At 38.4% G+C, this 24,959-nt stretch overlaps 1 protein-coding gene across 1 annotated transcript in view; it reads right to left on the bottom strand.

Moving 5' to 3' along the window:
* Nucleotides 1-7,050: 7,050 nt before the first annotated feature.
* The window catches only part of LOC139733802 (beta-parvin-like), a 35,953-nt gene continuing 18,044 nt past the window's right edge, over nucleotides 7,051-24,959 (bottom strand). The window contains exons 9-14 of the mRNA XM_071644608.1: nucleotides 23,141-23,160; nucleotides 22,578-22,639; nucleotides 20,916-20,984; nucleotides 18,234-18,335; nucleotides 15,851-15,923; nucleotides 7,051-9,337 (exon numbers count right to left, since the gene is read on the bottom strand). Coding sequence (XP_071500709.1) covers nucleotides 9,261-9,337; nucleotides 15,851-15,923; nucleotides 18,234-18,335; nucleotides 20,916-20,984; nucleotides 22,578-22,639; nucleotides 23,141-23,160 — 403 coding nt within the window. The 3' untranslated portion in view covers nucleotides 7,051-9,260. The remainder of the gene's footprint in view (nucleotides 9,338-15,850; nucleotides 15,924-18,233; nucleotides 18,336-20,915; nucleotides 20,985-22,577; nucleotides 22,640-23,140; nucleotides 23,161-24,959) is intronic.

The following is a 24,959-nucleotide window of genomic DNA, read 5'->3' as shown; positions in this document are numbered from 1 at the left end:
ATTGATTGCACGAAGTAGGAACTTGATCGCCTGAAAATGAAATTGAACGAGCCAAACAATTTCATCGGGACTATCACATGACTATATCGCGTTAATTTAAATGCACGAGTAGTGAATTTGATTTAACGAAAATGACATAGAACTCCCATAAATGAAATTGATCGCTCGGATTCTGAATTTAAATGCCCGAATATTTTCGTGTGCGAGCGCTGTGTGAATTTGAATGCACATTCATGAAGTGAAATGAAAAAAAAGTATGAAATTGACCGGGAAAACCTATATTTTCGGCAAACTGTATGCAGAGGGGTCATTAAGTCGCATATTCGAAATCAATTATCCAGGGTACGCGATGCTCGTGTGTGTGTGTGTGTGTGTGTGTGTGTCTACATTACAATTATCATTACTCGATGTCAAATCAGCATTTTACACAATACTACACCCTCATCTACCCCACAATCTACAGCAGCCGACAAAACTATCCCGATGAGGTCTATTCTGCGAGAGAAATGTCCACATTTTCCTCTGTCCTTGAAGTCTTTCCCGTATTTTCTGCACATTTGAATGAGAGCAGCAGAAGTCTCTATTGTGAACAGATGAAAAACCGTTCCCTGGGCCTCAATATACTCCCCGCGACATAAAGTACATTCAGACAAAACCTCTGCGCCACACGAAATGTATAAAAACTGCGTACGAACATATCAAGGACCCTCGCGAAACATTAGCACATAGCGTCCTGACTAGCGGTGTTCCAACTTTCTGGCCCGTTTGGAAGCGCCGCATACGGACAGTTAAGTACGTTCCGTTTTTCTTGCTATTGCCGGCAAGATTGCCACTACTGTCATTTTAATTACCTTCATTATCATCATCATCGTCATCATCATCATCTCGGCATGATCTGGGTAAGACGAGTTAGCACATTTTGAATGCATATTTGGTTGCGATTACAAAGACTTCCTTATTCATTCTTCGCATATCTGCAGATATCCAGTACAATCCGATCTTGGTTTGACGATTTTGGCTCAAGTCGTATCGTGCTTTCTTTTAAAACCATCAGAAAGAAGTAGCACAATATTTGTTGGCTGTATTGACATGTGGGGGCACTGTGACTTTGTTTATAAGACTCCGGACTTTGAGGAGGTCCCGAGTTCGAACCACATGAGGCGCCTACGTCCTTCGACAAGCCCTGTGTTTTTACCCCTCATGTCCCTCTCAACCCAACACGATAATGACAGGGTCTTCTAGTGAAACAATGGCAACACTGAAGAGGCTACCCTGGATAAGAAGACCACATTGTCGTCATTATTATTGTTATTGTTATTAGTATTACTATTATTATTATTATTATTATCATTATTATTAATATTATTAATTGTCATCATCATCATCATCAAGTGAAACGGTTGCTCTGGAATTGTTGATTGTATAGACCTACACCGATACAAAGGAACTTTTTGCAGCCATCACTTGATTATGATGTCATTTCAAGGCCGATGTCTTGGAGGGAAAACATAGATTTCTACGTTCCCATAGGACCTAAAAGTGTAATTGAGGCATGCTTCCCGCTATGCCACTCGGTCTGCGTTCGTGAACATTATTCTAAACCTCGCGCAAATTTATCAATGCATGCTCTAGAAGAGCTTTCAGTTGTCAGCACCCGTGCGTGATATTCAAGTCGTTGGTTGATGTCGCCACTGCTTTTGTCCTTTTTCATTGTTTCGTGTTTAATACGCATACGTAGTTGGTCATGTGACTGATTTGATATTGACCTTTGACCCATGCTCTCTACACAAAGGAAATTACATGTATTTCCAATTCGATTTCCGGCCAGTATCACAGAAACACATTTTACTCTTGGACTTTTCTCTTGTGTATGGAAACTATAGCGGGAGTATAGTAGCATTTGTAGCTAAATTTAAATGATGACCTCTGGCTTCATCTTTGACCTTTCACCCTCACCATTCAGTCATACATTTCACATTTAATTCTATCCATTGAACCAGTCAATACATGTATCACAACAATATTTTGAACATTCCCCAGCTGAAGCAATGGCTGGAAAATGAAATTTTTAATAGAAATGCATTAACCTTTGACCTTACAATATAACTTCTCACCTCTGTCATGTTTATGCTCATATTTGTCAACAAACTGAGATTACCACTGGATAGTCCAATAGCTGAAGTTATATGCAACCTTTGACCTTTACTGTCAGCACTATTTTCCAGGTAAATAATTGTTCATTCATATTTACTTTCCCATAGATGTCAAGTTCAAAAAATGTTTATGAGTGAGATTTTCATGTCTAGGCGTCTTGGCGCGCACGCATATGTCCGTGAGCGAGGGAGCAAAGCGAATCAGGGAAGGGAATGTGTTGGAGGGAGGTGTTTGCCCTCCCACCCTCCCACGGTAGGGAGCTTTTTCAATTTTTAGCTCTTAATGGTGCAAGCTGGTGCATACTTAAGTGACTATTTTTTACTTATTTTGAAAGACAAAAGGGAAATATGCCTTCAATTGCAACTCTCACTTTAATCCTTTAAGCTATGCTCCCGATGCTTGAGAAAAATGGGTGCCATGCGTGAGATCGTGAGACGGACCCTAAATGCTTAAGTCTCACGCAGAATGCGTGAGACTTGCAGAGCTACCAAGTCTCATGCATTCTGCGTGAGACTCAAGCATTTAGGGCCTGTCTCATGATCTCACGCGAGGCACCCATTTTTCTCACGCATCGGGTGAAGTCTGCAATTTGCGCCAAAAATAAGGAGCATAGCTCAAAGGATTCAAGTGATAGTTGCATTTGAAGGTATATTGCCCTTTTGTCTTTCAAAATGAGTAAAAAATAGTCACTTAAGTATGCACCAGATCGCATCATTAAGAGCTAATAATTCAAAAAAGCTCCCTACCATGGGAGGGGCGACACCCTCCTCGTTCGCGTGTGCATGCGCGCGAGCGCCGAAACGCCGAGTCATGAAAATCTCACTCATAAAAGTTTTTTGAACTTGGCATCTCTGGACTTGGTAGCTCTGCTTTCCCTACAATTTCTAGCTTTTTTTTTTTTTTTTTTAAGCCAAAATTCAGTGACCACACTAATCATTGCACTTACATCTCACACAGCACATCAAGGCCAGGTACAAACATAAGCACGAACAATCTCCTGTATAAACTTCACACGTTGTGATAACCACATCATTCTGCGAGGGACAATGGAAAGGCATAATAATGCTTCTGGCCATCTCCATGGAGGTGCAATAACGGTTCTAGGGCAATTACCCCCCGACCCTAACCCAAATCAGAATCCTGAACCAAATTCTAACCCTAACTCAAATACTCTAACCCTAAACCTAACCCTAATCTTTACTCTGACCTTATCACTGACCAGTATTTACGGGGGGAGGGGTGTAATTGCCCTGATACGGACAAAAAATGGGCTGTGGATCCACTTGCTGTGCATTATTTTTGTATGATGCCTACCACATGGCCAGCTGCTACCATTATGCAGGGCTGCACAATAACCCATTTTCGCTACTGGTCCGACCTGTCTGTCGGACCAGTAGGTATCCAGTTTTTCCATTTTTTAATGGTCCATTCCTAAATAAAGTTACTGGTCCACCAATGATTTTTACTGGTCTTGGACCGTCGGACCAGTGCCAGTGTGCAGCGTTGCATTATGGACAGTCAATTTTCACTGCCTCACTGCATTGTTTTCCCTTCATATATGCCCAAGTGTTGATGGGACTACAAGTCTGGCCCTCTCTTTCACTATCCACACACTGTCACCTGCATGACATTAAATAAGAACATCAACTGCACTTCTTCATGGAGTTTCTATAAAATCTATAATATATGATTCCTCTTCTTTGGCAAAAAAAAGAAGAAACCATCATCCACAGGTCTATGGGGCACTGTACATGCATGATACAAAAAGAAGGGCTATGAAATAAATAAATTAAAGTTCAAACAACATGATAGATTTACCCATGCTTTATAAATTGACGTAATTCTAGCTTACACAGAATTCTATATCGAGATCCTTCCTATCATTCAAGGTTATACATGTCACATTTACTTGTCAAATTATGACAAAGATGAAAAACATAAATGAACCATTACAAAATTGAGTATAAAATCTCTCTACACATGCATAACTGTAAAATTGATGGAGAAAGTAGTTCCAGAGAAACATTTCAAAACAAATGTAATAATATCACAAATATATATTCTAGAATCATTGTTCTGTTCCCAGCACTATTTGCTAATTTGGCGTTAGGAGATAGTCCACGGAACCTTCCTTATGAACCAGCTACAATACAAGAAGCTACTGTATTTTTGTGTACAAATTCAATATATCTGCAGGACTAAGTCACGAGAGATTGCTATTGCAAAGCAGCAAAATTTTACAAGAAATATAAGATTATGAACATTGACGTGAAGCTGCTCATTTTCTGCTATGTTTGTCCTTTATAATATTCCACAGTGAGGACAGAGTTGAAATGTTAAAACAATTTGGGCCACACTAGGATACTGCAGCTTCCAAGTTCTTCATGCATGTATCTCCTCCTTACACATCAAAAACATTCAACTTTAAGTTACTATGAATAGTGGCTTAATCTTCTAATTTAATGTGATTGCATAAAGTTGTTGAATCTATTTGTGACCTGATGGAGAACGAAGTGTCTGTACAGTAAAAACAATTTCAGTGAAGTTCCAACACAATGCTAATTTCATATTACTCTCTACATGTAACATGTTCATTAGTCTCTGCAGGGATAATTTTAGGGTTATGGCGTTCAAACAAGTTTCGTTGAAGTACAGCAAATTACGAGTGTTCAAAACAAAATATGCAGCTTAGGAGAAAACTATCCAGGTAGAATACATATTTTTGTCAACCAGTGTGACAGAGAATTCTAGAGGGGGTTGGTTTTTATCTAAAGCTTGCAAGTGTAGATACTATACCCACGAATTTACCACAGCTCACAGTTCCTTCTCTTCATCTGGTATATGATACTTTCTAATCTTGAACCATAGGGAGGTCGGGAGAAAGGAGATTAAACGGAATCCCTGGTTGCCATTACATTACATGAAACCATGGGATTCTCAACAATGAATGTCAACACACACATGAAGAACATAACAACTTACTATTTTTCTGTCCCTGCCCTTAACCAAGCATCCTTGCCATAAGCCATAACCCACGCAAACCATTTCAACATGTGGATGACTAGAAACTTAATCATTTTCAGGTCATTCTAACAGTACTTCAGTACACTAAAAAATCCCACTGTAACTGGAAGCACTTACATGTATGTGTACATGTTTTAAAGTGAGCTTGACAAGACTGCACTGTGTATGCAAGGTCAACCTGATATGCCAAACTGTCCTGTTGCAAACATGAAAAGCGGTTTGCACATAATTATGTGACAGTTTTGTGGGCATTCATTCAAAAAGCTTCATTGAACGAGGGAGGTGTTAGAAAAGGAGAGACAACTCTTCGTAATTCATGCAAACACATGTTTTGGTTCAAAGCGTTACAATGGGATGTCTAGCATTCCACTATACGCTTTGAAGTCATGCGCTGCACCGCTTTAGTCGCAAGGCGAAGTTCGGAGACGAAGAACGCATTTCACCTTTTGTTGAATTACAACTTTATTTCCCCGTAAAATTTGAAATGAAATACTCGAATTGATTAAGAGAAGTTTAGGAAAGAATTCTATATCATAAACATGTATTTCTAGTTTCTTCGTAATGCGCAAATTGAAATGAAATGAAAATTGGGCCATCTTAAAAACCTAATATTTTTCTATAATGCGCACATTTCAGCATGTTAGTTTTCTATCCTTTAATCTGGGATATTTTGATCTTTCAAATAAAGTACTCCGCTAAAGCGTGCACCAGCGTGCTTTTAAACTATTTGCTGTTAAAATTGTCAGTTTTACACTGCATTTTGATTTGCTGCTCAATTCAGGTACACAAATTCATTGTTGCCATCACATTGAAAGAGAGAGAGCGAAATGCAGTAGGGGCAAGCATTTCTATATGTGAGAACGCTAGTCCCGATTATTAATGCTCTCTTTTGTCAAAGCACCTGATTTCCACTTGTAGTTAAGCGCATAACTTCTCGGCGGTGCCGCGCATGACTTCAAAGGAGAGCAGGAGTTGTCTCTCCTTTTCTAACACCTCCCTGATTGAACATAGATGGCACACGTATATGAACATGTGTAACCACTCCCCTCAATCTTTGATATTGCCATTAAAAAAAAGTATACCTGTTGAGTAATTATTCTTCTCCTTATCCGATATCATTAAAAAAAAATAATCGGTTAACTGAGGGAAAAGTGGCATACTAAGCATCCCAACATTAACAGAAGACAGCAAACAAATAAAAAAAAAGTCAAACAATGCAAAATGATTAATCAATACTAAACTCTTACCCCATCCAGATCCATTCTGTGGAATGAGGACAGAAACTGCATTTTTCCTACAATTTTGAACTCATATGTGTGAACACATTGTCTCATTCTCTCATTGTGTATCCTACAGCATTGTATATAGCTCCTCGTTTTTCTAAAAATGCTTTTACTCAACATCGTATCAGCACTTGGTGTAATATTGTTACTCTAAATCTTCCTTTTTTTAAAACCGATGTTAACATAGGAAAGTTTATTTCATATACATCAATCTCTTGTTTGTATTTCTTTGTTTCAATCATGCATACTTCAACAAAACCTCAAAACGATTATCTAGGTTTTAGTGATCTTTCCAGCACACTTGCTGTTAATCAATTAATTCTGCATACCATTAAATAAAGCATATTAACAGAAGGCTGGTTCTTTGACAATTTCATGTCAAGTTAAATACATTTCAGAGTCAACTAGAAAGTTTCTTGACATGTGATGTTGCCACGGCTCTCTAGCAGTGAAAACAAACCAAACAAAAATAAAATTACAAAACAAAGTATGAAATAAACTTAACTAATGATCTGAGACATTAAACCATTGAGAAGTCAACTGTAGCACCATACTGAAAACGACAAATAAGAGGATGTTAATGTATGAAAACACATAGTCTATAGTAGAACCTATTTACTGTCTACCATTTGATAGATCTACCACCTTAATTCAAGTAGACAACATAGAATATGCTTTCATGCAATCAATCAATTTCAAAGCTAGCTAGGTAGTGACTTCCTATAATTATTGACTAAAAAAATAATGTGGGGAAACCAAGTCATATACAACATTTAATATACATATACTCAGTCATATCTGGGACCTCACGGATAAGTGCTTGTGTTTGCAGTGGAGAAATGGAGCACCTGTTCAGGCTGAAAGTTGAAAGTTAGAGATAGTGCTGGGTATTTGCCCAAATTTCATGACAACAAAATAAACAATGATATCTGCGATACCTCTTGATGAACAGACATCAATATACCTGGTACAGACAGTCTAGTCGTGCGACTTCCATTTTGCAATTCTTGATGTTTGCCTGCTGTCGCTTTTGTGAGATCACTATTCTGGGACCAGGACCTCAGTGAGGAATAAAGCAAAACACATCAAATCTTATCATTGGTATATAAATAGCTTTGTACTTGAATTCAAAGGAAGCACAAGTTTATTGAAGCTGGCAGCTGTGTCATGGTTACACATAACTACACAAAATGCATACAATATTTCTCCACTCCAAACACACGAATTAATCAAAGTTTTGCTACATTTCAATCATGATGTATATTTTTCAGTTATTGTGTTAAAAAAAAGAATAATCCTCATGAAAATAAGTTAACCAGAAAATAAATATACCAAAATACAGAAGGACAAAGTAGAGACTGGGAAAGAGAGAAGGTGGAAGAGGAGGTAAAATACATCCATCAGGAAGTACAATGAGTGCAAAGATTGCGAAGCACTATAGTAACCTGCTTTGGGTTCAGTAACTGATTGGCAAATGTTGATTTGTAGAAAGAGACAAGTAATGGCAAGAATAAATCAATACTCCTCATCTCAGATGGGTTAGCCCCCCAGAGCAGGAATCTGGAAGCAGAGCCTCATCTTGCAGGATACATCATGGAAAGTCATCTCTCTTTCACAGACTGAAAAGTTCAGTGCAATTATGAGATAAATCCTCTATAAACCCCAATGGCACACAGTGCCATGGATTCTATAATGCTTCCGTGAACAAACAAGGTAATGGTGCCCACAGAAGCAGCTTGCTCTGTTCATAGGGCAAATAAATCCATTAAACTAATATGAATTGATGTATAGAATCAAAGAATAGAATAAAATCAACAGAATTTCAAACATAAGAGTAAATACATCACACAGAAATTGAGTATAAACTTAATAGCATTGCAGCCAGTTGGATGTTTCGCCTTCTTCCTTCAAATCCTGTACCTTCTTGGGTCAAGACCTTTAAAGTACCTGCACTCCGGCAACACAACAAATGATTTCTCATGTAATAACTGAGTTTCAAAGGTAGTTCAGATCGAAGCAATGATTTCAAACATGACACTTCTTTAAGCTTAATCTCTGTTGGGAATTTGGGCCATGGTCTAGGATCTGAAGTGATGACCAACATTTCAGGACATGCATCATTTCTTGAGTGCGAACAACGCGCAAATTTTGTGGATTTACAAATTATTGCATGCCAACAACAGCAGACCGGAAATGGTGACATTTGCTACCTTGTGTTGGCATGTTTTGATGGTAATTGAGCCATCTGACCAGTCCCCACTCAGTGGTGATGATATTTTCTAGCCTGGCAGAATGAGATACGACATGCAGCTTGAAATAGAAGGCATTGCAGAAAGACAAGGGCAAGTTTTGTTGTTTTCTCGTCAAGAAGAACCTATGAAATAAGGTGTCTAGAATGTGTCATCAACCTCCAGCTCAAAACATATTGGGGGCTCTGTTAACCTTTCCTATTATTGTGGAATAACTCACAAAATCAAGTGATCTGGAAACTTCAGTATACACGCTGGCATTCTGGAAACTTTGTTTTCAATAGACAAAAAAATTGGTAATGTTACATAATGAATTGCATTTACAGACCAATTTTTTTTTTGTTATACCACGAAAAATGAGGTGTATCTCTGGTGAGGATGAGTGCATGACTTCTTACGACGATGAGAAGACAGCAATGTCGCTGACTTCCACAGGTTTTAGGTGCTGGGCTTTCCACGAATTTCATGGCCAATTATTCCTTCGGGCTTGTCACCGAGATAAAAAGTGTCCAAAGTCACAAATGGCAGGCCACTGATGTCATTGATGACTCTATGTCACATTCTTGTACTTGGTGAAGATGTTGTACAATACTCGCAGTGTTGATTTCAGATCCAAATTGACCACATCTGAAAGGGGGAGGACACACAAACACACCAAAATATAAAGTCAATATTTGTAATCATGATAGGCTACTAATATCTCTAGCAATCTATATTACGATGTCTTGCTTATGGAAGCAAAAAGAGCATCAAATTCTTTCATTTACATCCAGAAAAATCTACGATTTGTTTTTGTTTTTCACTGCATGCCTTATATCAAGAACTTTTGAATTTCTTCAAATATTTTCATCTCTGTAAAATGTCTTGCAATCATTTGGGAACTTGGAAATCATGCATATACAAAAAAAAAAAAAAAAAAAAAAAAACTTGCTTAATAATTATGTGCAATGTTTTGAAGTGCGATACAGTTTTTTTAAAACCACGACATTACGAAATTTATTTTTGCAATATCTGTGCAACATGCGCAGAAACATAGACATTAGGCAAGTCAAAACAACACAAGCTCCAAAAACGTCTGAAAATGTAAATCTCACTGCAGTCTCAATAATCAATCATTCATCTAAAACTAATGTTTTCACATAAATGTGAACTGTGGATGCAAGCATTCCATTTGATGTTGGTAGCAGATTGGATCGTCAATCACAAAGTAGCTTGGAAACATGAACAATTGGTCTGACAAACATCACTTCTGTTGAAGTCGTTGAACAATGGCAGCTGAAGGTTCTTAAGAGGTAGAACCATGTGAGATAAATGCAGAGGAATAATTAGTGATCATTCTTTCTAGCTATCTTGTCCGCAACTGTCCTTCTGGACTAGCAATCGTACACTCGACAAAGTGCATTGCATGTGGGTGAGTAGGCAATATTACAGTAATTGTGGGAAGTTCATGGAGAAGGGTACATTAATCATAGTTGTTAAAGAGATGATGTCACATTGGGTAACTAGATCACCATATCACTATCAGGGCCAAGGTTGGACATTAACTGGAAAAGCAAATGGTTTTCACTTGTTCCAAAATGAAATCATGGGCACGGGAGACAATTGGGGCAATTTGAAGTGTATGCCTCTGAGGAAGAAATGAACAAAAGTACCTCTTGCTATAATGACATGCTAATATAATATCATATGGATGTGAAGAAATAATGTTCAAGAGGGGTTTGCATGGACACCATGTGTATGTAGTCCTTGAAGGGACTGTTGGTCGACCCCCCCCCCCCCCCAAAAAAAAAAGACCCTAGAAAGAGCAAGCAACACATATAGAAATAATGTTATGTTGCTAAAGACTTCACAGAAGAAAAATAAGAAATTTCAGAAACCCTGAAATACGATATTTTTGTAATTCCTCCTTTTACTTTACAAATCATCTTGAAGATATAATTTTTAGACAGTATGAAAACTTTGATTCAAGACCACCATTTACTGCTTTAGTACTTACATTTTGAACTATATTATGAAGTGTACTGAAACTATCTTGTCTTGTCACTGAGATCACAGCAAATGGCAACAACTAGTAGTTTTGTGTTAGCAGTTTGCTCATTTTTAGTTGGCCCAGCATTTCTTCCAAAAGTGTGATTTCACTCAGACAATCAGAATGGTAGAAGTTTTGTCAAAATCAACCACAAAATAAGAACTTAATGGAAATTCAAATTTTCAAATGCATTCATGAAACAGTGAAGCTAGCAGCAATGCCCATATGAAATACAGACAAAGTGATGACGACCTTGCCTTCGAAAGTCATACTAATCTTCAAATTCTTTCCATTATTGAACTAGTATCAAAAAAGAAAAAATAGTTGTATCTGTTAGATTAGATTACAATTTACATCATGATAACAATGGAATTACTTTCAGGGGTAAGATATCTTAGTTGGTAGACAACTAACCAAGGACATGATATATTGTTGTGTACAAACAAGCATGGGAGTTGTGAGGTGACATCTTTAGCTCATCTAATTTGCATATTATGTGCCCACGAACAGTATCACGGTTTGGTAGAAACAGGATTTTTGCTTTTTAACTTCAATGCTTATCATTTACGGCCACTTTGATAAAATATCCACCTCTGTGACAGTTTGATTTGATTTTGTGCAAGCCAACTTGACCACGAGGTGGAATTGCACTTGAACACGCAGGGGTTTTCACTACCTGTATATTCATTCATTCATCTAAGAGGAGACTAGACATATTTTCTAAGATTATGATTGCTGTAAAATAAAAATAGTTCATTGGTGCCTCAACAACACAACATGCATGGTGCAAATAAGTTCCGATATCTACAACTTGTCAGGAGCTTTATATCAGTCAATAACACATACACACACAACACACATGCACACACACATGAATACGTCTCCAACACTTCTCCTTGGCTGCCATATTGCTCCACAAGAAGCCTTGCACTGCTAACACATCATGCATGTGGGGGGAGGTAAAAAGAGTTATAGACTTTCTTGGACACAACAATTGAGGCTCTGTCTGCAAACGACGACACACAAATGACATCAGACTCAAGACGATGGACGGGACTACAGTACATGCTTCATCTCCTTGGCAGAATCCTACGGTGCTGATGAACTTAGCAATCACAATACAGCACATATCAAGGGCTCGACAATAGCACTGGCCCAGGGGCCCAGGGCCACTAAAAACTGGTGTCGGGCCATCGACTTTATTTTTTGGTGGCCAGCTTGATGGGGCAACTAAAATTCCAAATGGATTGTTACCTTAGCTTTTATTTCTCTTTCAGGCTAACAAAATTTCAAATTTAAAGATTTTAGTGCCCCGAACAGGCCACCAGACGAAAAAGTTAGTGTCGAGCCCTGACATATCATTATGATGATGACACAAAAATTTCAAGGGAAAGTTTACAGTATCACAAGGTCATTCTGTATCATGTTAGTACAGACCTACATTTAACCCGTTGAGGACGAGTCCTGAGTATACTCGGGCAAGTGTCTACGGGAAATGCGTGTTGTAGCAAAATCAAACCGTCCTCAACGGGTTAACGGCACTGACATATATTGCTTGCAATGCCCTTCCAATATTCATCATGTAGAAGTACAGGAGTTATGCTATCGTCACTCATTGGCACTTATCTGTTTTAAGGACGAACAAAAGTCTTGTTTTAGGTAGCACAGAGCTACTGGTAATGAATTCCTATCAAATGAGATAACATATCATCCGGGAAGGGACAAACAATGATACTGGCAAAAAATTCATCCCTTGATGAAAGAAACATAAGCTCTCTGGCTAGAGGATCAGGGAGGACAGGCAATATGAGTGGGCCGTGCAGATCTTCAATATTGACAAGATCCTCTTGGTTTTGTCCTTATTGTAGGAAGGAACAGTGAGCATAACATATTCCTGTTTGCTCCCAAAGATGACAGTGTACGCAATGTTAGTAGATGATTATGAAAGTAGTTTACTATGGTCGGTATGGAGAGCAAATCGCCAACGTCCATCAATTACAAACATGCTTCATTATTAGCTAAACCCAGTACTACACAAGGCTGTGCACTTTCTTCATTCCACGTGGGACATTCTCTAACAACTGACACTTTAAACAGATAGCGGGAATTCTGCAATATATTGACTTCTGCCACATCACAATCTGCCCCCAGTAATTGCCATCAGATGAGCTGAACACTTGGCTCATCCTGGTAACAGTGGGATTTTTAGACCAGACATCTGGCCTCCTGTGCCTGTACAGCCTGAGGGCATTCTGATGCAGCCCACATGATCTGCAAATATGCCTATAGATATTATTGTCAGAATATCCCTCACGTAAGCTGTAGATGCAGAGACGTCATAGTATTTGAAGGTGGAAAAGACCGGACTAGGTTGGTATGCTTCACAGAATGAAGTGAAAGCCCAGACCAATTTCTGAAGTCAAGTTTTAGAAATGGTTATGTTGAGACGTCTTCTGGCTTACTCCACAAAGAGGTAATCGGCATGCGTGACTGAACACCTGTGGTGGCAAATGTCAAAGAACGCACTCTTTTGAAAACACATTGCAAATTAGGGTTAGTTACAGGACAGAAATTTCTGAAATGTATCAGTAGGTTAGAGATGCTGGGTCTGGTATAGTGTTATGAGGCTTAAAAGTCTGAGGCACTCAGGGCAGATAAGTTTTACTAGTGGTGTTAGAATAGTCAACAGATGAAGACAACACATCAAGATGATTGAAAGCTTTGTGAGCCAGTACCCAATGAAGACGACAGAAACAAAGAGATAGTTGTGGGAGTGAGCGACGAGGTAATTATATGTGGAGATCATTCTGCTTATATTTCAGAAAGAGATTGTAGATGAGGCGCAGGACAGACTTAAGATGAAGCTGTGCCACGTCTGTGAAGAAAAATCAGAAAGATTTAGTGATGGACTGATAAAAGGTTGGACAAACCATACCAGCAAAACTCACTTTCCACTTGAATACAAGTAAATACAGTACAAAAAAAGCTTAATAAAATCCCTATATTCCATGAAAAGGAAAATATTGTCTGTAATATGTTTGAGATGCATGCATCAAAATTTTTTTCTAAAGTCTAAAATTCTGCATGAAATAAAAAAAATTGCATTTTCTGAAGATAAAATGAGAGTGGTAAGTGGAGAATTGGGGGAAAACAATGCGGTCCTTCCTGGTGGAGGCATTCAGAAATTCCAAAACTACTACTCCTACCTGTAAATGCTTTCTCTTCAAGCTTATATGCTACACATAAAATGAAATATCGTGGCTATCACGCACCACCTGATGAGATCGAGAAAGTGATTTTCACTGCAGAACCCTTCACATTTGCTAGTCATTCTGCTTTTGTTTTAAAGGGTGGGCAGTTCTGCAGCTACCGCACCATGGAGTGTAACATCGTTTTCCCATGAGGGCACAGGGCCAAACCAAACACTGAAATTTTCACACTGCATGTGAAGGCTGTTGCAATAACTCTAAGCCTTGTAAACTGGCAGATGCAAACATGATTCACGGGAATGTATAACAAATGTTGGGACTTGATCATCATTCATACAGTGTTTTCTAATCCCCAACCCCCCTCCCCATCCTCTTGTTTTTTAGAAAGTCCTGTACAGAGACCTGCAAAAAGTGCAAGTTGGCAGAACAGTAGCGAAGATTCATCGGAACATTTTTCAATTCATACTACTAGAACATTTTTCAATTCATACTACTAGAACATTTCTTTTTAGTGTCTTTGGGACTTGTGGATCATTATCAAATGTGGTAGACATACATATTTTTTTTGTATGTCTATCCCATCTGTAATGCAGTGTAGTTCCAAGCAACCTCACATCTGTGACTACTTATCTATGTGATAAAAAAAAAAGCGGATGTGAATTATGAAAATATATCACATATTAACATGATGTTGGAAAGGAAATTCATTTTATTGTGTACCTCTAAAGTTCCCTTTTTAAGTGAGGAAAAGTATTCAAAAACTTGTCTTAATGATATCCAATGTGAGTGAGTCTGCATGATACTCTAGACACTTCCGACACATCTCCACATGATCATACATTCCTTAAGATGATCTCAGATTTCAATATCCAGTTGGTCTACTTGTGCTCATTTTTAACCTGTGCTATAATTGTGCAAATGTGTTTATTGTCTTTAAATGCAAGAAGTATGCTCACATTGTAGTTTAATCCTTTTCACATTTCATATGAATTTCTCCATGGTGCATTTAACAAGTCGGTGAGCCTCACGAAGAAAACAAAACAGTTAGTCATTCAGAAATGCTCATCCGCTTAGTCCTCTTATCTTTCTTACTCCTGGAGATGGACAGTTTTTTTTTCTCCTCGCCTTGTTGTGCTCCTGCAGATGTGTGTATATATCAAATGGTTATAATTCACAAACATTCTGATCAATAACTTGAATCATGATGGGTAGTTGGAAAGCTAGAGATCATCACATCACCATTGTGTGAGAAGTGATTATCACCATTTCAAAAAGAAAATGTTATTCTTCGAAAATATTAATCGCTCTGAAAAAAAAAAAATGGGCTCGTATTCTGATTTGTTGACAATTGAAAAGAAAGTTCATGTCTCACTTTCATTAATATCTTTCAGCAGTCAAAGGTGCAGGGCTTGGTTTCTGCTATTGCTGTCACTCATTTACCTGTCTACTGTGTCTTATTTTGTGCTAAATCATCTCATGTAGACCAGCACAAGGTCAAATGTCATCTTCTTGTTACCCGATTTATAACGAGATTATAAAAAAAAAACCCACAAGTTTTGCTCTGCTGTTTTTGCTGAATTTTGACCCACTGTTCTATGCCCTTTAAACTGCATTTAAAGCAATGAGTTATCATCTTCAGATGCCCTATTTTACAGGAAGAAACTTCATCATCGAAACACAAGGTGAGTCTTCAGTGTTCCCTTTAAAAAAGGTCTCAGTGTTCCCTTTAAAAAAGGTCTCAGTGGGAGATGTAATCGACGGACGTGCGTGTAAGCGGTGTCTGTAAGCTTCTACCCTGGGAGCTGCCAAACAGATGCCTGCAACAAGTGTATATTTATGTCGTTGGCTCCTGCAAAGTGTGAAACAGCGATAAATTCAGGGTAAAAGAATGAGCACACTCACCCTCAGCCCTGGCCTTGGCCTTGGGCAGCCCCGCATCATCCATCAGATCCAGGGCTAAGTTGACATTGTGGACCTGGTACCAAACAAAGACAAACAGACCATTGGCCAAGTGCAAAACCACTCGCATCACGCTATCTATTCTTGTAGATGATATTATCCTACACAAGACCGCAACCTTCAACCTATTTTTACTTTTTCTTTCTCAACCAACTTCTTTCATAACTGTGATTTGTAAAGATAGAAGCGCCATCCTAAAATTCCTCCAACTTATTTATTAAATTTCATCGGAAAAAGACATTAGCACTCTATTAACATGACCTAACTTTCATGTTAAATTCTCTCATGGCTTCAAAAAAAAAGAAATGACTGTTCCTTGAACTACTATTTATATTTGCTGTATAAACACAGCATCTCCCGGTGCAGCTACAACATTCTCTGTAATGCAAATATGTGGCACATTGCCATATTTCTGTGCGAAACTTCATACATATTTTGCTAGTGTGTGCTTTGTAACTAAATATGTTCATAGGAACCTCACGATCAGCCGCACATGAACCACAAACCACGGCTTCTCATCACTCTGGTGTCTTCTCACTTATTTTGCTATGCTTCCTCACAATCTTAACAATTCATGAGGGCATCATACCCTATATACTGTAAAACACTACAAAATTATGTCGCTAACAAAGAAAAACATCACATCATTAACCATTACGACAACACTAGAAACGGGTATTACTGATTCATAACTATTATTTGTTGCAAATTTCAGATTTCCCACCTACTCTCAAAATGCTACCCTCGGCTGTACAGTCTCATGATTAATAATCTACCGAGTACTCCATATTAAACGCAAAGTTACTATGCAGTTCCACAGCTAACTTCTCAGACCATATGCCACCTGCTTATCATCCTCTATCTTTAATACTCAAATCATTTCCTTTGCAAGTTGGCATTTGTTTGCTTAACCTATCAACTATGGACTCTCTTAATGAATGCATGATCCTCTTAATCATGTTATTTGCAATTTTTTTATCTATCATATTACGTTTCGTGTGATGTGATACTTCATAAGCTTCATTGGTCTGTCCCCTGATGAATTAGCTTCCTTTTTAACTCTTTATGTGCCACTGTGTAAACCCCCCCCCCCCCCACCCCCTGTGTGCCACATTATTCTGAGAGGGCAACTTAGGCATGCTTTGGGAAAGCATTCTGTTTTCAAAATCTTGTGCAACCTTTTATAGGTTTTTGTTATGCTGGACATGTAATGAGCAAAGCTGTAGTGGAAATGCCTGGCTTTGCTTTGATGTAAACCTTATAACAAAGCTATGATTATATTTCTTTTAAATGACCAGTAGCTACATTATTGTCTAGGCATGACTTTTGCACACAACCAGTGACAGAAACTTAGAATTCACTCGCAGGCAACACCACTTGATATTCAATCACGACATAATGCGAGCTACATGCGACAGGAATGGAATCGTGAACAGCCAATTTATTGCACAGTGGCATTTGCCGATTTATCAGTCAGTTTGGTCAGGTTTGTGCATTTGAGAAAAATATACAAACTTGGCGCGACGTTGACAGAGTCTGGCATACGAATGTGGCACATAAAGAGTTAACAATGGAAATATTGACCACTTGACCTACAAATATGCTTCCCACCAAATTACATACACAAAAGCAGATATCTATTATTTCAGCGATTTCTTGGGACTTATAGCTCATTATTTTCTCCTGTTTGTTTCCAACACACGAAACGATTTTCAGTTTGGGTGTCCTATCAATGTTTCCCTTCACAGTTGTCAATACTATGGCACATAAGTTCTTGCTCATAATTCTGCTTGAAAATGCCTACACCTAAAACGAAGGAAACAACATTGCACGTACATTGCAGGATAGAATCAGCATTTTATCTAGGCAGTGTGCCAACAGCCAGACAAGAAATCCGCACATCCCCATAGATGCCAAGCTCAAAAAATTTTTATGAGTGAGATTTTCATGACTTGGCATCTTGGCGCGCCCGCATGTGCATGAGCGAGGGAGCGAAGCGACTGTGCGAGGGGAGGATGTGGGAGGGGGGTGTTCGCCCTCCCACGGTAGGGAGCTTTTTCAATTTTCAGCTCTTAATGGTGCAAGCTGGTGCATACTTAAGTGACTATTTTTTACTTATTTTGAAAGACAAAAGGGAAATATGCCTTCAATTGCAACTCTCACTTTAATCCTTTAAGCTATGCTCCCAATGCGTGAGAAAAATGGGTGTCAAGCGTGATATCGTGAGACAGACCATAAATGCTTGAGTCTCACTCACAATGCGTGAGACTTGGTAGCTCTGCATCCCGACCTCTTGACTGTGTTTTTCTGGCGCTCCTCAACTCACCTTTTCGTCGAAGGTGGTCGGTGTCATGTGATAACAATGGAGCGGCACGTAGTACCCTTCAAGAAGGCCCATCAGGAGAATAAAGAAGACACCATCATGGAACTGGGAATGATGGGGCAGAAATAGAAGAAAAGATGCAAATCGAAAAACATCAGTGTCAAACATAACACCTTTTAACAAAGCACATTGGACTAGATGTAGGCCAACTGGGGGGTGTTTCATCAACGTTTGTCAGCGCTGACAATTTCAGCAAAATCCTTGGTTTTGATTGGATGAGATGCTCTGGTCACTGACTATTACTATGGTGACTGTCAGCGCTGACAACTTGGCAGCGCTGACAAATGTTGATGAAACACCCCCCTGGACTGATTTCCTCAAAAGAATGTGGTATCATTACAGGAGAATTTGCTTTAACAAAATACTGGCTGAATACAAACACAAGTCAGATAATCATGTCAGGAAAAAAAGGTGAAACAGATCTCTTAATTGATAGAGAAATGCTAAATATATTTTCATGCATGTCAGTTGGTCATCTCACGTGGAACGCTACTGGTAATTCACTCTTGTGTTTCAGATGCATCTTTAATTGAATGCTGTGCTGTTTCCCCAGATTTGTCAAATATCTATCTGATCCTAACTGCTCCGTTTCTTTGATTTAGCCAGTTCTGTTCAAAGAGCACCATTGTTTGTGGTTAAATCTTACCTGAGGGCTCAAGCACAATCTTCTAAGCAATTCATATATATTGTGTTCAAATTAATACCTAGACCCTTTTCAAAATCAGTACTAATGCATTACACTTGGGCTTCAACATAGTAGGGGATCCATTTGACCAGTTACAAGTATGAGAAAGACAAAAATGAATACAAATTACCAAAAATTATGATCATAAAAGCTTTAGACATGTTTACAAGTATGAGGTCGATATGTTGTGAAAGAGGTTTACACGATAACTATACTTTGTTATCTTGAATAAGGGTCATAGCATACACACCGCTATGACACAACTGGGAAATGATGTACCTCCTGGCACTATTTTCTTGGTGACTACCCAAAACCACACTAGAGCTTTCAGCTACAGCACTCTTTCGATAGCAGTTGCACCTTCCCATCTTGAAAGTGATGGACCGCAAGAGGTTGAGGTCACGGATACCACATTCCTTGTGACAAGCAGGTCACAGAGCTACCTTGTGAGCAACGCTTGACATTTGACATCTTCACTGCCTCAAAGTGATATCCAAGAACAAACATTACCTTGAGAAATGACAGACCTAAAGGCCTGGTTGTAAAGAGATTTTGGAGCTGAAGAAACCGGTTTTAACAGGATGAGCAAGAAATCACAGGAAACCAAAAAAACTTTGGCATCGCACATAAATGATGGATGCGTCCGCCTGTCTTTCTCTATTTCAAGCTATTCGTGACTTTGACATGTGTCGTTGCTTGCCAGCTATCAAGAGCACATCGATTTCCTGCTACTTTTAAAGCTGCTAAACGGATGTTTAATCCACCAGCAAGTACACACTCTTGGCACCAAAGTCATATACCTACAAAAATAAACAAAATGCAGATCAGACTATCTTTCAGATGACTGCACCACAGATAAATAGATTTCTTTTCAATTTTTGTTTATTTGTCCAGAATACATCTCATGATTTCAAGGAATGAAATGTGACAAAAAAAGGGACTGCACAGCATTTTTTCAGTTGGCCTTTGATAATGATGCTGAATCATACAAAAGAAATCTGTTTTTGCAATATTCAGCATAGTTCCATGCATGTATTTAGTGAAAAGAGGAAAAGGTCACGTTTGAGGCATGTTGTGACATTTTTGACACAAAAATAATAAATATTAATGAAAATAAGCTAATATGGATTGACATAAAGTCATTGCAGAGCACTACAAACTGGGGCCTATGCCTACATTTACATCATACGATTGTATTCTGGTAGCCACTGCATTCACAATTCAGGCCACTGTGGACGAAAAGGGATGGACACGAGACAACCCGAGGGACGGAATGAGCAAACATGGCAGGCTTGATTGCCATGGATGCCATTTCAGATTTTTAAAAACTGTCAACAATTTGCCATGGCAGTCATGGTACCGATGAGAAACCTAATCCAGTTCGACCTCGATTATCCCGCCTCTTTTTATCCGGAAATCTCTGTTATCCGGACGCGTTCATGCAGTGAAGGACTTTTTTTCTTTTAATCCAAATATTGAGAAAAAACAGTGATTTTAAAATCTTTTCATGGATCTATTTCACTAATTTCATAAGATGTGCATGATACGTTTCTCAATATCTAACGAGGTAAAACACGTATGATTTTCACATAAAGATATACTTTATTTTTGTGAAGAAGGGACTACAATTTTGCACAGGCTAGCATAGTACATCACAGTTGCGGGGTACGCTACCTGCCTAGCTGCCAGTGCACTGGGACGGAAGCTTGGAGGGCAGCTATATACTTTAACATTGTGTCTCCCATATCAGGCCAATTCGCTTATCCGGATGAGCGCCGGTCCTGACATGGCCGGATAATTGAGGTCGAACTGTAGGCCACAGTAAACCGGGATGATCAGAACAAAACCTGAAAGCATGTAACAGGAATCTACTCATTTCGCATGTGCCCTGATGGCAAATTACTTGATGCACTTTCTTTTGGCTCACATTAAATGCATACCTGAGTGTCCAAATCCATGACTTCAAGGTTCAGTTTGTTGAGATGTTTGTTGGCAAAGGATATCAGTGACTGAAAGAGGAAAATGACAACCAGAAATGAAAAAAAAAAGAAGCATGTACATTTGTTATTGCTGTATTTGAACTTCCATCCAGCAGTGATGGAAATACACGTTCGGGCAACTTCCAATATAATGAAGTCCTCACAACTGGCAATTTTCTTTCATTATATCAAAATTTTGTCATCACTGAACAAATATTTTATATAAAGGTATATGGAAAATAACATTGGGAGACGAATGTTTAATTTGTTGGAACAAATTTACATCATAAATGCATTTATTAAAACAGGAGTGCACTGTAGCATGCTTGTTCAAGTAAAATGTCAAGTGAATGAACATGTAACAACACCCCCCCCCCCCATCTGCTTATTCCCAAGACCCAGGATGTATTGATATTTTAAGCCTTACTGGATCAAAAATGTGACATATTCTTGTCACAACAATTCCAATGTTAAAAGCATATGTCTGAATCACCTAGAGTAGATACACTTGGAATGTGGAAAGGGCAAGATTCTATGAAACCTGCAAATATACATTGCATAACCTTTTGTCCACAGACAATGCTGTTCACTGGACAAGTATTTACAAAGTTTATCACAAAAAAAATCAACAAACAAACAAAATTGATGCACAATATTTGTTAACTTTCTATGATATTATATATTCCTTCTTCTCCACACTCTTCTCCCTAAATAGAAAACAAGCTCTTGTTTTCTTTTGCTCTGAATATACACACTGAGTTTAAGAACTTTCATGAGTCTTTTAATCTGTCAAAATATTAGGATTCTTTTATCAATTTGTAATATGGATATGCTTTAACACACTTAAAGGGTGTGTACAGTTTTGTTCGAGGTGTAGATTTAGCTTTTAACATTTTGCGAGATATTCAGAAACCACTCTGAGATGTCAAAGAGCATGCAGTTCTAAGGGGTATCAAAAGTTTATTAGATGAAAATCGGTTTTGAAATGGCTGAGATATCCAATAACAAGGTAAAACAAAGAGATCCTAATAAAGTTGTGGCATGTCGCCTTTTATTATTAGCACTTTTTTGGACATCTCGGCCATTTGAAAACCAATTTTCATCAAATAAATGTTAAATCCTTCTTAAAATTACATGCTCTTTCATATTTCATAAGAGGCTTTTCATTATCTCACTTAGGAATGTTCAAAACATGAATCCCTACCTCAAGCAGTACTGTACAGTCCCTTTAACTTTCTTTGGCAAGAAAATGAGGAATCAGGACAAGCAAACGAGAGAGTGAAAAGGTTGAAAGAAATCTATGATTTATTGGTTCTGGAATTACTGTTTAACCAGAAACATTCTCGGCATGAAACTTTCACAAATTGGAGCCGACGACCGTTTTTGCAGCATGGAACTTTTGCAAATTGCCACTGGCATTCAATGCATTGTGACCCCAAAACTTTAGTGTGCATTCTACTTTTGCGAATCTTGGCTCTTCAGGAAATTCACAAAAGTTTCACGGACATGAAAATTTCTGGTTTAAGAGTAATAAATCTGAAATCAATGTCCTTTCCTAGTTTTGATACCCACTATCAAACTGGCTACTGATTTGTGCAGAAGCTCTTTGGAGCTTTCACTTACCTTCTTGACCACATTAAGCTTGTCAGGGGCGTGGTCAAACAGGGTGTCAAAGGCGTCCCTCTCTGCGTGGAAAAGAGACTACTGTTATCAATCTTGTCTTTCTTTGACAGAAATCTTTGAGTGTGTCTACCATGCATATTAGACAAAAACATCACAGATTTACACTTACACGAAAAGCCATTTCATGTTTATGTGAACTGTAATAAATGGAATAAAATAAAATGTAATAAGACCATAGTTTCACTTCTTTCAGATGTGAAACTGAAAGTGATGAAATGTTCAAGTTTCACGTGTACTCACAAAGCAGTAATATCGGTCACTATCCATATGCAAACTAACTACATGAAGTTATGATGTCAGAATAGACAAAAAATACACGTCATATAAGTTTTTCTGCAATTCTCAAATGTATGACGGCGTAATTTTGAATAGTTTATCAAATTAAGTGTTGGCCATGTGCACATCGGTGAAGCTTTCATTGGACTAGAAAAAAAGAACATGAATATAAAATTCTACTTGATATCAAGAAAATTTAATAAGGAACAATATTTTCAAGAACTTACCGAAACGTCCACCAATGGCCCTGGATGTGAAAGGTATGGATAGATATAAATGCGAGGGTAGGGAGGAGAGATAGGGGTGGGGAACATGGGGAAAAAGGAAAACAATAAATATTTAAAACGATTCCTTGATAACAGGAGTCTCCTTTAATACATGTATGGATGCTAATGCTATCTCTTATTCAAAAATACCCTAATTTTCTTTGGATGGTAATTTTTAAATCTGATACTATCTTCATGAATGTTGTATGTGAACTTAGCAGCAGTCTAAGGAAAGTTTGTGGGCACTGTCTTGTTTTGATTTGGAAACAAAACAGTTGTTTGACCTTAAAATAAGAAGACCAAAACCGACAAATCAATTCCATGCTGTTAACCATTCCAAAGAGGATGTCAAAATTTGACCAAGTTTAACTTTCACATCTTCTGCATCAACTTTTTCCAATTATTTCCTATTTTTTGTTTTTGTATTGTTTCATCAGAAATCATCGAAAACTTATTCAAGCAGCATACTCCGTTAACCAACTCTATACAAATCATATGCTCATCAGAGGCTTGATTACAAGAACAGAACATGGGAGTAACTACTAGTGATGCTGCTTACCACTGGCATCACACAAATATTCCTGAAAATAAACAACTAAACACATATTTCACTGACATTAACATTCACTATCATTATTTAAACTTCAGCCAAGTTCTTACTATTTTGGAAGTAAATATATATCAGTAGTAAATGACTCCCCTTCTCATCCCCCCCCCCCTCCCCCCAAAAAAGGAAGAAAACTAGGAAGATTATGACATGAACAGATATTACCCATACTGTTGTGGACGAACATATATGCAGCTGAATGTACGCAAAAGGCTCAAAGTTATATCAGTTCACTTGTTAGGCAGCATGCATACGTGGGAATGATGGCTATATATACAATTGTGGCATTGTGTTTACAAATCAATGTGTTTGCTAGCATCAGATGGTGCAAAACTCATATAAATCCCACAAGAGCAAAGTATAGGTACGCGGGCATCCGTATTAACAGTCATGAATTGCTCGACAATAGATTTCCCACCTTTGAATGCAACCTAGAAAATGAAATCATAGGGCTTGTAGTGTTAAACTCAGTGTGGCTTTTCTTGTGGAATAAGCACAGGCAATCATGACCACCTGCTACATGTACTAATATTGCATGAAATATTACCCCTTGAAGAAACAGCATCCCCCCCCCCCCTCCACACACACACACACAAATGAAGTGTACTCCCCTTATAACAAACATGGTCATAATGAAATTCTCATCACCATGATTTAAAAATTCAGGTCTCAAAATTATCATACATCTTTATAACCTTTATTATATCCCTCACAAAATGCATCTCGTCCTCTGATTGGCCGAGAGCACTGTAAACAACAAAACATAATTCTACCATACAAGTGCGCGAAAAAGACTATACTCCCTAGGGAAATGGTAAAAACTATACCACGCTGGTGATTTTCGCGCCTTTTTTGCTTCGCGTCGCGACGCGAAATATTTCACGTGTAAATGAATGGGTATCGCAGCACCTTCGCTTCGCGAGAGATTTCATGTACAAATGAATGGGTATCGCGGCGCCTTAGATCACTGCACTTCGCGAGAACCACAAGGCACGCATACACTCAATGCGACACGGGTTACGTTAGAGAGACTCAGACTCAGCTCATTCTACGTTACAACAGAGTAGGCGATATCGTAGATCTATAAATTAGACAACAATAAGCAAGCTAGGGTTCTTCGACGTACCGTAGGCCTTTGGGGAGTTCATGCTTCGCCGTTCGAAAGTTGGTCTC

This window comes from Diadema antillarum, unplaced genomic scaffold (genome assembly GCF_040938485.1).
Source record: "Diadema antillarum isolate AM-2024a unplaced genomic scaffold, OU_Dant_1.0 seq00000491_RagTag, whole genome shotgun sequence".
In the NCBI taxonomy this organism is placed as follows: domain Eukaryota; kingdom Metazoa; phylum Echinodermata; class Echinoidea; order Diadematoida; family Diadematidae; genus Diadema; species Diadema antillarum.
The sequence above is the reverse complement of the archived record's forward strand: the minus strand, read 5'-3'. Positions and strand labels throughout refer to the sequence as shown.